Here is a 12,489-nt window from a genome sequence, read left to right as displayed (position 1 = left end):
TATCAATGGGCTGGATTCCAAACCTTTTCAGCATTCCAACCCAAACTAATAGAACCCAAATAAAGTACATCATTTGGTGTACACAAATGCACAGTACCGTCAATGCGTTGTGTAGAACTCATTCCGGAGTCTCTCACACATAATGATCATAACCTAGCAGTTCTTTTACGTCGCGTTTTGGTGAATATAGAATGAGGGTCGCGTTTTGGTGAATATAGAATGAGGGTGGATACGCAGTGAGGGTGAGAGTGGATTGTGATGCGCAAAGATATGAGTACATGAGTATAGTATGTTTGTGTGAACAAGTTGTCGTTGATAGGGCTCAATGGAGGAAAATGAATCATGTAGCCAAACCAAATGATTACATAGGATTCGGTTTGGTTTGGTTTGGTTTGGAGAGAGAGTTAGTTATGACCTTCTGCAATTTAACTATCCATTTCGACAATCAATGATTCAAATTTAAATTATCTATTCGCAGAATTCAGACCGTCCAAAATACGTTTGTGCGCCTAAATTATTATCGTCGAGGGAAGAAAGTGCACGGACGACCACTCGCTCCCCTTGCCGTTTCGTCGTCGGACCCCAGTATCTCCCCAAAACCCCCAAATTTCGTTGTATTGCCTCGCCGTTTCCCTCACGACGGAGAACTCGACGGACCACTGTCCACTCGCCTCGCCGTTTCATCGTCGCCGGTTTGCTTCGTCACTGAATCAGTGATTCCCAAAACCAAGGTCTCTCTCTCTCTCTCTCTCTCTCTCTCTCTCTCTCTCTGTATCACAATATCAGTGTATATGTATGAATACAGTGGCTTGAATAGTTGAATGGCGGACCGTCGGTATAATATTTATACAATATATATATATATATATATATATATATATATATATAATTTACATACTGGCCTTCCCCATAGATATAATATATACAATATGTATGATATACATCTATGTTCTAACATCTCTTTTCTCGGCCATGAACGTTGTGGAAAATAGGGAAAGGGTATTTTCGGCCATGAGCATTGTGAAAAATCGGAATGGAATGAATGACCAATGGTTGAACAATAGTACATAGAGAGATATTTTTTATGGAGTTTTGAATAGGACTGTCATGCAAAACTTTAAAAAGATGAAATATATTGTGCTCACGAATTGACTTCACCCGTATTTGTAAAAGCCAGGATGCATGTAGGAGTAGTTTTCAGCCCTAAATAAGTAGTCAATCACAAATGAGAAGCAGCCCAAACCTTTGAACCGAGCACATCAACAGCTCCCTCCCCCAACTACGGCGACTCCAGCAACAACGATAAGAACAGGTACCTCTCTCTCTCTCTCTCTCTCTCTCTCTCTCTCTCTCTCTCTCTCTCATTAGGGGCTCTTCGTTTTAGCACTGTTTGGCTTCCATGACTTATGCTCAGGGCCGGCTTATTGTCACAACTCCCATGTTTTGCAAAAGTAATCCTATTTTCATAGCTATTCCTAACGTTTAACACCTCTCCAAGCACTAATAGCATTCCTTACAGCATTCATAGTTTTTGTTTATTGATCTTTGGGGCGGCTTTTTTTTTTTTTTGTTTTGTTTTGTTTTGTTTTGTTTTTTGTAGTTGATTGGTTGATTAAATTTAGATGTTTGGAAGGCCACCTACTGCTGCTGCTGCTACTACTACAAGGTTGGTTTATTGTTGGGGTGCGAAATTGATAAAAAACTCACATGCTCACCCTATTGGTAGAACTCAATTTGTTAGGCTCAAGTCGGCGGTTTCAGCCATTGCTTCCGAGTTAAGGAGGCCTCCTCCTTACTACTTGCCTGGCTTAGTTGCTTCTGACGAAGACGAAGATATAATTTGTACCCATAAAAACAGCGGCAATGGCGTGGGTAACGCTTTGGGGCAATTGGATACTTGCAAGGTTGTTGAAATCTTGAACAGTTTGAGAGAAGAACCATGCCATGCACTCTCATTCTTTGACCAGCTCAAGGAACAAGGTTTTGTGCACAATGTTAGCACTTACATGGCCATTATTAGGATATTGTGTTATTGGGGTATGGATACAAGGTTGGATTCTATCTTATTGGGGGTTATCAAATCCAACGACAAACATTTGAGTTTCAAAGTTTCTGATTTATTTGAAGCACTAATCGAGTGGATTGAAGCAAAGGGCCCGGAGTCGTTGATACGGGCGTTTGATGCATTGGTAAAGGCTTACGTTAGCATTGGCAACTTCGATGAAGCCATTGATACTTTGTTTCAGACGAAGAGGCGTGGTTTAATTCCTAACATAATGACCTGTAACTTTCTTTTGAATCGTTTGATTGAGAGCAGAAAAAATGATATGGCTGTGGCTGTCTTTCGGCAATTCAAGCGGCTTGGTTTGAGCCCCAATGACTATAGCTACTGCATTGTGATTAAGGCACTCTGCAGAAAAGGTAGTTTGGAAGAGGCTGCTGACATTTTTCAAGAGATGGAGGAAGCTGGTTTGACCCCAAATGCCTTCACGTATACAACCTATATTGAGGGGCTCTGCTCGCAAGCAAGGTCAGACTTGGGTTATGAAGTGCTCAAAGCATGGAGAGAGCAAAATATTCCAATTGATGTGTTTACTTATTTGGTAGTTATTCGTGGATTTGTTAACGAGTCGAAGTTAAAAGAAGCTGAGTGTGTGTTGCTTGATATGGATGAACATGGTGTGGTTCCAGATGCATACTGTTATGGTTCCTTAATCCGTGGGTATTGTAAGATTGGGCATATACTTAAAGCTTTGGCACTTCATAATGAAATGGCAGCAAAGTGTATCAAAACCAATTGCGTGATTGTTGGTGTGATTCTTCAATGCTTGTGCCAAATGGGCATGGCTGATGAGGCAGTGGACCAGTTCAACAACTTCAAGGAGTTAGGGATATTCCTTGATGAGGTGGCATACAATATCGTAGTTAATGCATTATGCAAACTGGGAAAATTAGAAGCAGCAGTCGAGTTGCTTGATGAGATGAAGGGTAAGAAGATGAGTTTGGATGTTGTGCACTATACTACTTTAATTGGTGGATACTGTCTTCAAGGAAAACTTGTTGATGCCTTGAAACTATTTGAGGAAATAAGGCAAAAAGGTTTGAAACCTGACATAGTTACTTACAATGTACTGGCTCGTGGGCTTTCGAGAAATGGCCTTGCACAAGAGGCCTTAAATCTTTTGGATTACATGGAGGGACAAGGATTGAAAGCAAGCATTGTTACCCATAAAATGATCATTGAGGGCTTATGCACAGGAGGGAAGGTCAAGGAAGCTGAAATGTTTTTTAATGGTTTGGAAGAAAAGTGTCTAGGCCATTGTGATGCCATGGTCAATGGCTACTGTGAAGCAGGCAATACAAGAGAGGCTTATGAACTCTTCGTTAAGCTGCCCAAGCAAGGTTTTTCATTGAGTAGGAGTTCGTGCTTAAAACTTCTAAGTAACCTTTGTATAGAAGGTGAGAATGATAAGGCTCTTGCACTATTTGAGGCAGTTCTGGCTTCAGATGATGCCCCTTGTAAAATAATGTACAGCAAACTCATAGCTGCTTTTTGTAGCTCTGGAGATATGAGAAAGGCCCAGTGGGTGTTTGATACAATGGTTCGAACTGGGATAACTCTTGATGTTATTAACTACACCATGATGATAAATGGTTATTGTAGGGTTAATTGCATGCGGGAAGCTTGTGAAGTTCTCAAGGATATGAAGGCGAGGGGTATTGAACCAGATGTTATCACTTACACAGTTTTAATTGATGGGCATTCTAAAGAAAAAATGAAGAAGGACCGCTGCCTTCCAAATGCAGAAGGGAGCAAAGGAGAACAGAATGAGGTTGCCACTTTGTGGAGTGAAATGAAAGAGATTGAACAAAAACCTGATGTTATTTCGTATACGGTTTTGATTGATTGTCATTGTAAATCAGACAACCTTGAGGATGCTGCAGTCCTTTTTGATGAAATGATTGATAGAGGTCTAGAACCGGACAATGTGACGTACACAGCTCTCCTACGTGGCTATTGTCGTCGGGGATATGCGGATAGGGCTGTAACCCTTCTTAATGACATGATATCTAGGGGGATTCAGCCGGATTCCCATACCATGTCAGCGTTGCACCATGGAATATTACAGGCCAAGAAGGTGCAGTTTTGTCACTGAGGACTGAGAAAAACTTTGGCTAGACAAATCAGTACCATGGCAGTGTTGTAACATTGCATGTTAAAGGCCAAGAAAGTGCAGCTTTGGCATGAAGGACCGGTGGAGGATGAGGACGGCGGTCACTATTGAATTGTGATTCCAAAATTGGGTTGAAGAGGTCGTCTTTTTATCTCCTCAGTAGTTCCTTTCGTGACAACATTGGGTCCTACCGAACTGTAATGATGTCATTCACCATATGCCAGGAAAGGTAATTGTTTGGGTTTTCTAGTTATATTGTTCGACAACTCAGTGGGCAGTATGTTTACTCATTCATGTCTCCATCAGGTACATGACCAGAAAACTGTTGGACCAAGACTTTTTAACAGATTGCTCCTGCATTTTTTGTGTTGCTATTTCTGAGGTAATCACTGTTCACGTTCTTTTTGAGGCACTGAATTGTTCTTCTGGTCATTGACTTCTTCTTGATCACATAAAATGACTAGTACCTGAATCCTTTGAAACAATACCCATACCGTTTGAATTAGAATCACTTTTGTCAACCTTATTGGTTTCTCAGTCAACTTTGTGTGCTTGGTGGGGTGAGTTATCTTCTTTTTCTTTTTCAATTTTTTCTCTTTGGGGGGCAGGGGTGGTGTTGTGGGGAGTAGGTTAGCTGAATTAGTGAATTACTCCAGAATCTACTTGATTTGTTAGGTTGATTGTGTATGTAGTGAGAGAGAGAGAGTGAAGGAATCAAGAGAGAGAAGAAGAAGATAAAAAGAAAACCCAAGGAAATGGGAAAAATGGGGGAGCCGATCTCCCCAGGGAAAAAATTACACTATAGGTCCCTTTAGCTTCATACTAATATCGATCAACTCCCCAAGGTTCGTGAATTTCTAGTTTGACCCCCAAAACTCAATTTTTGCATCGAATGTAAACCTAGTCACAGTAAAAGGTCTCACACACTTAGGTCTCACATCACTCAGACACAACATGCACATATGTGCGGGTGGAAGATATGTAACATGAAAACAAAATACTCCTTCAGTTCCAAAATGTTTGACCTATTTGGGATTGCCTGCCATTTTAGATTGCTCATATCTTTCGATTCATAAAGTTTTATGTGATTTTGAAAACTTTGTCTAATAGAGCTAATTAAAAAAATAATATTTATATTGCATATTTTTTGACATTCACATTAAAAGATATAGACCATTGAAAATGATACGCTATCCCAAAAAGGTCTAACATTTTGGGACGGAGAGAGTATCCCGCACGTGACGACACGAAAAGAAAGCTCTATAAAGTGGACACATGTTCTCATGAACGGAATGCCAAGTGTCAGAAACTCAGCTCTTTCCATCAACCCTCACCCCATTACCCCTAAGATCAAATTGGACTTCAATTCCAATGATAACGTTAGGTAAAGGAAAATGTTGAAGTCATCACCGCCTTTCTGGATGATATTGGAAATTTTTGGGTTCCTCCAAAATGTTTTGGATTCCAAATTACAATGGAAACCTCGGGACTCTGCCGGTCCGAATACATCCAAATCCTACCGGAAACTTCCAATCCTTCAAACTTCTAGATTTCTCCACCATCTTTCCCTCACCATCCACATATATCTACAACTTTCTTGTACTATACCTAGGAATCTTTGTCTATAATTGTCCTGGTCTAGAATTTTTTAATTGTGTCTATAAATAGGAGGGTGGGTCTCATTTATTAGGGTGTGCATGACTTGTAGGGCATGACTCGTCCTCAGAAACCAGAAGTGAATCCACCTCTCATAATAGCAAGCCCATTTACTTCAATTACTCCACCAGCATTGCAAGACCACACCCAGCAAGACCACACCCAGCAGTAACCCGCCAAATATCTCTGACCTGTCGTGCTCTGAACATTTGTAGCTCACCTTGATACTACTAGCTAGCAAATTCAGCGCCTTCCATAGCGCTTTAACATCATCATGACATGTTATTATTATGGTGCTTCTACCATATTTAAATTTCCGTATCTTCTCCTTAAGTTGCCGCTTCAATAACTCAAAGTTGCCTCTAAAGTGGTGGCAAGCCTGCCTCCAGCTCAGTCATCTGTGCCTTGCAATCTCAAATTGCAGCCTTCAGGCCAACCGCCCTATCCTCCCCTCATTCCCTTCTAGCCTCCCTTCTAGCATCGCGATGTAGCTCTATAAAAACCGCATCGTCGCCCATGTTAACCGCTCTTCGATTAAGACAAAGTTAGCGATTGTACACGACTGGTCACTCACATCCCTCACACATGCCAGTGACTTTCTTGATTATTTTGGAGATGACTGCTCTAGAAGTACCTTAACTACTATAGAATAAAATGTACAAGTCTATCCTAAACATTCATTTGTACCACCCTTTAGAGTACTTAAGTTACCATGTCCTTGTCCCGTTCCTCGTACCCGAGCTATCCACATAACATAGAGTTGGACTTGCCTAAGGATATGGCTTTACTAGAAGCCTAAGGAGTGCATATGTCTGGGAAATGATATGCATCAACATGTTTTAGATTCGCAGTGACACATATACTAGATGTCTTGTAGTTTCTTGATTGTTTCTGTCAATAGATTATGGTTTTGACATGCATTTTTATGTCTGAATGAAATGTGCAAGACACGTTTGGGGCCTTGGTCCTTGCTTAAAGTGAATAAAGTAAGGATATGAAATCAAAAGAAGTTAGGATACAGAAGCAATGTACAACTTAATTTGTGCCTTGACCTTTTTTAATAGAATTTCTTGTTTTTTTTTTTTTTTCTTCTTGTATACTGTTGCTTTCAGCTTTGTGCTGTTCAAGTCATTCTTTGCCCACTTTGATATGAACACTTCATCTTTTTTTAGTGATTGATGGGCTTTATTGGGGTTTTGCTGATTGTTTGATAGTTTTTAATCTAGTTCTGGATGGTTGATGTCACATATATTAGATTTTTTCTCAGGCTTTTTATTACACGTTTCATCTTGCCACGCACCACAAATAAAGCAGAAGCAAGATGATATTCTTGGGGATATTCAGCATGTTGATTCAGTAAATGGAATTTCTTATAGTCCAAATGCAGATGATGTCTCGCACTCTGAATCTATGCACAGAGTGGACATGACAGCTACCGCCACTTCAGCTGATGCTACTGAAACTGATGGTTCCATGTGTGCAAAATCTCCTGATTCCATTGATGAGTCAAGGAATGGTGGGAGTGATGCTTCAAACAGTGGATCCCCATTGTTCCAGCTGAGGAAGGATGCTACAGTATTTGTTTCACAGACCTTGCACAGAGGTCACAAGAATCGTTGGCAACTAACAAGAAGCCGCGTATCAGTGTTGCTTTCCTCTGCTGCTGTTTGTTCATTGAGCATCCATCAATTTTTGAGAAATTATGAAGATCTGAATGTCTTCATCTTGGATGGGGAAGCTTTTTGTGGTTCTGAAGCAGTTGAGTTCAGGCAGAAAGTGAAGGCCGTTTGTGGAAACTATTTTGCTGCTTTTCATCGGCAAAATATATATGTAAGTCCTTACAGTGTTCATTGTTTTCATTGGAAAAATTATCTTCTATTCTAGTGAGAGTTTGTCGTTTTGGTTCTCTTTAACAAGAATTCTTTTTGTTCAACTTCTGTTTTGGGTTCTTCATTTATAGTAGACAACATTTCTGTTGGGAGGGCCAACATTATATCCAGAGCTTTTCTGCATTTTTTTAATGATGTTTACATGTATACATACACAAATATGTCTATATGGGGTTCATATATTTTATGATTTCTGCAAGCTGCTGAAATGTGTCATTGTGTACTTATAAAATGTACTGCTACGTGCTGAGGACCTGTGCATTACTCCCTTTTTGTGCCCTTCTTTTGTTCCGCATACAAGAGGACTATATACGTTGATCAAAACCATATTCAACCTTATTCCCATTTATGTGGATTTTAAAAGATGGTTGTTGGAGCTTAAAGAATATTGGTGCTCCACTATCGCTTCACATTCTGCAAAATTCTTTCCGCATTGTATTACTTATCCTTGCATGTTGACATACTTGTATCAACAAATGCAGTTTGGTTTCTGGTGACTTCTGGTTTATGGTGGCAGTTATTACTACAGTCTGCTCATTTTTTTGCTTAGATGCTATTGTCTGAAAATCAAATTTAGAATCATATTAGAATTTACCTTTGTCCTTAGTACATGATTCAGCTTACCTAGAGATCACATCTTCAAAAAAAAAAAAAGCTTACCTAGAGATCCTAGACAACTCATGTTCGGTGTAAGAGAAGCTGATTAGGTAAGGATTTGTGTCAAAGGAAGATGCTGGATGATGCAGGGAGGCGTGTCGAAAAAGAAGAATGTGCAACAAGGACAAACACGAATAAGTATGAACTAGAGCCTAGAGGTACTCCCTTTACGAACACACAATATTGAGAAAACTTCTCAAATTTTCATTAATAATTCATAAAACAACTCCTTAGCCCTAAGGCTTACAACCTTATTTATACTAATAGAATTCCTAAACCTAGCATTCTTAAAATCTAAAAAGGAAAATAAATAAACATAAGGAAATAAAATCAATCATAATTTTCCTTGACCAAGAAACCTATTCAAAATAGGAATACTAGATCAAATCAAACTAGGAAAACTAAATACTTGTAAAAAATCTTGACTAAAATAAAACATTCCTATTAAAATGCTAAACTCAAAATAATAAATTAAGATTCCTATATTTCTAGAATAATCAAAATATCGGCCTGCATCAACTGATGCAGGGTGAATTCCAAGAAAGTTGCATTTTATTCTAATTAATTTAGGTTTAGTATTTTTATTTATTAGTTTTAATTTAGTCAAAATATTCTAAAAGTATTTACTTTCCTAGTTTCTTTTGATTGAGGTTTTCTATTCTCTAGGTTACTTGGTCAAGAAAATTAGGATTGATTTTATTTCCTTTTTGGTATTTTAGGAATGTTGGCTAGGTTTAGGAGTTCTACTTTTATAAATATGGATGTAAGCCTCTTGGCTAGGGGAGTTGATTAATATATTGAGTGTTTTCATAAGAGAGAGTATCTCTTTTTTCCTATAATTCTAGTAATCTGCTGGTTATTAGATTGTGGAAGAGTTGTTCTTTACTCGTGGGGGTGATTCTATTCTTGTTCACGTTTCTAGCTGCGTCACTGGAGCAGGAGAAAAGTGATGGCATTCAATTCAACTAAGAAAAGAAGAAGAAAGAGAGCATAGGAAATTATCATATTCAACTAAGAAAAGAAGAAGAAAGAGAGCATAGGAAATTATCATATTCAACTAAGAAAAGAAGAAGAAAGAGAGCATAGGAAATTATCATGAGCGTTCTCCAATTTTCCTCTGTAGTGTTATACCAATAACGTTACGCGTTTTGAACTTAGGCAATACCTTATGGGTACACTGATGCCTCAGTTGGCTTTTGAAATTGCACTGTTGTGCTACAATTACATTGCTGATCTAACAGCATGACCCAGTATGAAGACCAATCATGTTTTAAACTTGTTTTGCACTTCCATCTTTTGATAATCCCTTATACATTATTATTGTATATGAGCAATTACTCGGGAAAAAAAAAATCACTTAAATAAAAGACGGTGCATATTGTTAGTCTAATAACTACTTGTAATATGAGACAACATAATGTATGTGATTCATCCTAAATATGGACTGAAGTCTATTTGGAATGCACATCTCTCACAGTTAGGCAACCAAAAAGGTTACCTCATTATCGGCGAAGGTGGATTAAGATTGTATGCATAAATAACCAGTTAGTGAGAATGAAAGAAAGTGAAAATGTAGGTTGTAGAAAAGAGAAAAAAATACAGATTTAAGTACTTATTTAACCATAACTTCAAGATTCCAAGTGATGGGATTAAAACTTGCTATGCTTTATGAACAATGTAATCAGAGAAACAAACAACAGCCTACCTTGTAAGCTGCATGAAAAATGAAGCCCATTTCTTATTATTTAATTATACCAGTAATAGTACTCTTTGTATTGCATTGCATTGCATTTAGTCTGAATGCAATCATACAATGACTGACTTAACCCCTTATTTCCAGGCACTAAAAAGGGTTTTGGAAAAGGAGAATTGGTTACAACTGCCACCAGAAACAATACAAGTTGTAAGTTTTGCTGGGCTTGTCGGTGATGGAGCAGCCCTGATTGTTCCATCTGACCGTAACTCTCCTAATAAAAGAGTCCTACGATCCAGTGAGCCAGCAGATTTAATTGAAACGGGCAAGAGTGGATTTTCATACTGGCTTAAAAGTGGTAACCCAATTTTGGTGAAACTAAGTGCCAAAGAGCACAATGGTTCCTTCTCACCTAAAGGGTCAGACTCTGGAGAACCTAGTGGAATAAATAATGAGAATCTTCACACTGATATGTTTCAGCTGAAAAACAATGATGCTAGTCATGGAAATGGAACTAATACAATGTTCTAAAAAGCACTCGGCGGTAGGCGGGCGGCCGACCACCTTCAAGCTTCGAGACCTTTTAATCGGCCATTAATCGCCTTTTAGCAATTAGTCGGGTTTTTTTTTTTTAAATATTCTACAACCTCCCTACCATCAATAATCACAGTTTTTCTAGTTGATGTGATATATTCTCTACCATCAATACTTACTAGTTACTACACGTCTACCGGTCTACACGGCTACGGCCTACACCAAACGGTCCAAACCATAAATTTACAATACTACACTACTCTGCTACTCAGACTCAAGTGTTAAATTTTGTAAAAAAAAATACTACACACTACAGAGAGGGGGGGATCAAGAAATTACAAAAAGAGAGAGAGAGAGAGAGGGAGAAATTACACACAAAGAGAGAGAGAGAGATTAGAAAGAGAGGGGGATCAAGAGAGAGGGATCGAGAGTTACAACAGTCAACAATGAGGCGCAGTGGCGGTGAATGGTGATGAAAGGCGTCGGCGATGACTAGCGTCGGCGATGACCGGTGTCGGTGATGAGAGGCGATCGTCGATGTACTGGTGTCGGCAGTAGGCGATGACTGGGTTTCTTCCCAAACCCAGATCGATGAGAGGCTGATCGAATGAGAGCCCTAACACAGTAATTCGAAGCCCTAAATAACCTGGTATGAGTATAACAGTTACCCCCTTCGTTTTCTAAAAATTCATATTTACCTTGCCTAATCGCCCATTAGCCGATTAATCGCCCATGAATCGATTAATCGCCTATCGCCGCCTACACGCCGACCAATTAAGCGGCGATTAATTGCCGCCAAAGTCCGATTAATCTTCTAGCCGCCTAATTCAACCTTTTAGCCATTAATCTCATCGGTCAGCCCAAATTTCCGATTAATCGCCCATTAATCGGCAATTAATCCCGCCTTTTAGAACACTACTAATACCGTCTCAGAAGATGAAAATGAAGATCTTCATGTAGACTTTCTTGACAAAGATAGTCAACTCCCAAGTCGGATTTCCAAGTCCAATCATTCAAGAAATTTTTCAGCTCAATAGTAATGGTGAAGAAGTGATAGCACAAACAGGATCATCACTTTGTCTTCTTAAATGAGATATCTTTGTTTGTGTGATTGAACTTTTGAAAAATGTCCATGGATGCAGTGAGCTGAATGTTGTTTCACTACAGGTTGATGGATAAATATGAGAGGCTTATGCAGAAGCTGGAAATAGTCAATGTTGAGTTTTTTAGGGTAAATTTACTCCTGCTGGCCTTTTTTTTTATTGTCTGTGTTTTATCCTCCTGTCTGTCTGTTATTGATCCAATTTTAATGATGTGGCCAGTATCACTTTACTTCTACCTGACTGTGTCTGTTGACTCTGTTTTCTTATAGGGAATTTGCCAATTGTTTGGGATTTTCTTCCATTTTGTTTTGAAGCCTTTGGTCAGCATAACAGCTACTTAAGTGGAAAAGGCTCAATTGACTCGCTTAGTTGTAAGTATTCTTTAGCAAATCTCTCTCTCAAGGCTTATTTCTTTATTTTCTACTATTATATCTTTATCTTTGCCATGTTGGATGCATGTGGCGGTTATATTTGTTTGGTTAAGCCTTTCTTATATCCGATGGGACGGGATTATAAGCCTTTCTAAATCTTGGGTTTATGATGTCAATGTTGAAGATGCCAACTTAAATGTTGAGGAAGAGGAAATAGAGCCGCTCATCATTGTTGAAGAGGTTGGTTTAGATTTGAAAAAAAACCCAGAGTTAGGATGCCATGATGAGTTTAATGTCCAATGTTCTCCTCATGAGAATTCTATAGATGTTGTCAGCACTCCTGTTGAGTCTCCACCATTCAAAGATTTTGTAGGAGTGGAACTAATTGATTTTCTTGGTGTTGATGACTTT

At 38.9% G+C, this 12,489-nt stretch overlaps 2 protein-coding genes across 8 annotated transcripts; both read left to right on the top strand.

Annotated features, from left to right (window-relative positions):
* Window positions 1–523: 523 nt before the first annotated feature.
* LOC131322086 (pentatricopeptide repeat-containing protein At2g26790, mitochondrial-like) lies at window positions 524–4,256 on the top strand. 4 transcript variants are annotated; one of them, XM_058353229.1, is made up of 3 exons: window positions 524–731; window positions 1,178–1,312; window positions 1,623–4,256. In XM_058353229.1, the coding sequence occupies exon 3, from the start codon at window positions 1,623–1,625 to the stop codon at window positions 4,155–4,157; it is 2,535 nt and encodes an 844-aa protein (XP_058209212.1). In that variant the 5' UTR covers window positions 524–731; window positions 1,178–1,312; the 3' UTR covers window positions 4,158–4,256. The 4 variants fall into 4 exon arrangements, with proteins under 4 accessions (XP_058209212.1, XP_058209211.1, XP_058209213.1 ...); XM_058353228.1 differs by having other exon boundaries at window positions 1,601–4,256; XM_058353230.1 differs by having other exon boundaries at window positions 1,174–1,312; window positions 1,601–4,256.
* Window positions 4,257–4,266: 10 nt separating this feature from the next.
* LOC131322087 (uncharacterized) lies at window positions 4,267–12,006 on the top strand. Of its 4 annotated transcripts, XR_009198689.1 has the most exons (6): window positions 4,267–4,404; window positions 4,482–4,557; window positions 7,099–7,661; window positions 10,218–10,280; window positions 11,772–11,835; window positions 11,977–12,006. XR_009198689.1 is itself a non-coding variant. In XM_058353235.1 (4 exons), the coding sequence occupies exons 3-4, from the start codon at window positions 7,242–7,244 to the stop codon at window positions 10,599–10,601; spliced, it is 804 nt and encodes a 267-aa protein (XP_058209218.1). In that variant the 5' UTR covers window positions 4,267–4,404; window positions 4,482–4,557; window positions 7,219–7,241; the 3' UTR covers window positions 10,602–10,906. The 4 variants fall into 4 exon arrangements, 3 of the variants coding, with proteins under 3 accessions (XP_058209218.1, XP_058209217.1, XP_058209215.1); XM_058353235.1 differs by lacking the exons at window positions 11,772–11,835; window positions 11,977–12,006 and having other exon boundaries at window positions 7,219–7,661; window positions 10,218–10,906; XM_058353234.1 differs by lacking the exons at window positions 11,772–11,835; window positions 11,977–12,006 and having other exon boundaries at window positions 7,208–7,661; window positions 10,218–10,906.
* The last annotated feature ends 483 nt before the right edge of the window (window positions 12,007–12,489 follow it).

Source organism: Rhododendron vialii, chromosome 4a (assembly GCF_030253575.1).
Source record: "Rhododendron vialii isolate Sample 1 chromosome 4a, ASM3025357v1".
NCBI classification, from domain to species: Eukaryota; Viridiplantae; Streptophyta; class Magnoliopsida; order Ericales; family Ericaceae; genus Rhododendron; species Rhododendron vialii.
This window is presented reverse-complemented; position numbering and strand designations above follow the sequence as displayed.

Bases quoted from the DNA above. Each gene is read 5' to 3' on its own strand.
- LOC131322086 (XM_058353231.1), top strand. From the start codon at position 1,623: ATGTTTGGAAGGCCACCTACTGCTGCTGCTGCTACTACTACAAGGTTG.
- LOC131322087 (XM_058353235.1), top strand. From the start codon at position 7,242: ATGCACAGAGTGGACATGACAGCTACCGCCACTTCAGCTGATGCTACT. The intron at 7,662-10,217 runs GTAAGTCCTTAC...CCTTATTTCCAG, and splicing joins TTCATCGGCAAAATATATAT to GCACTAAAAAGGGTTTTGGA.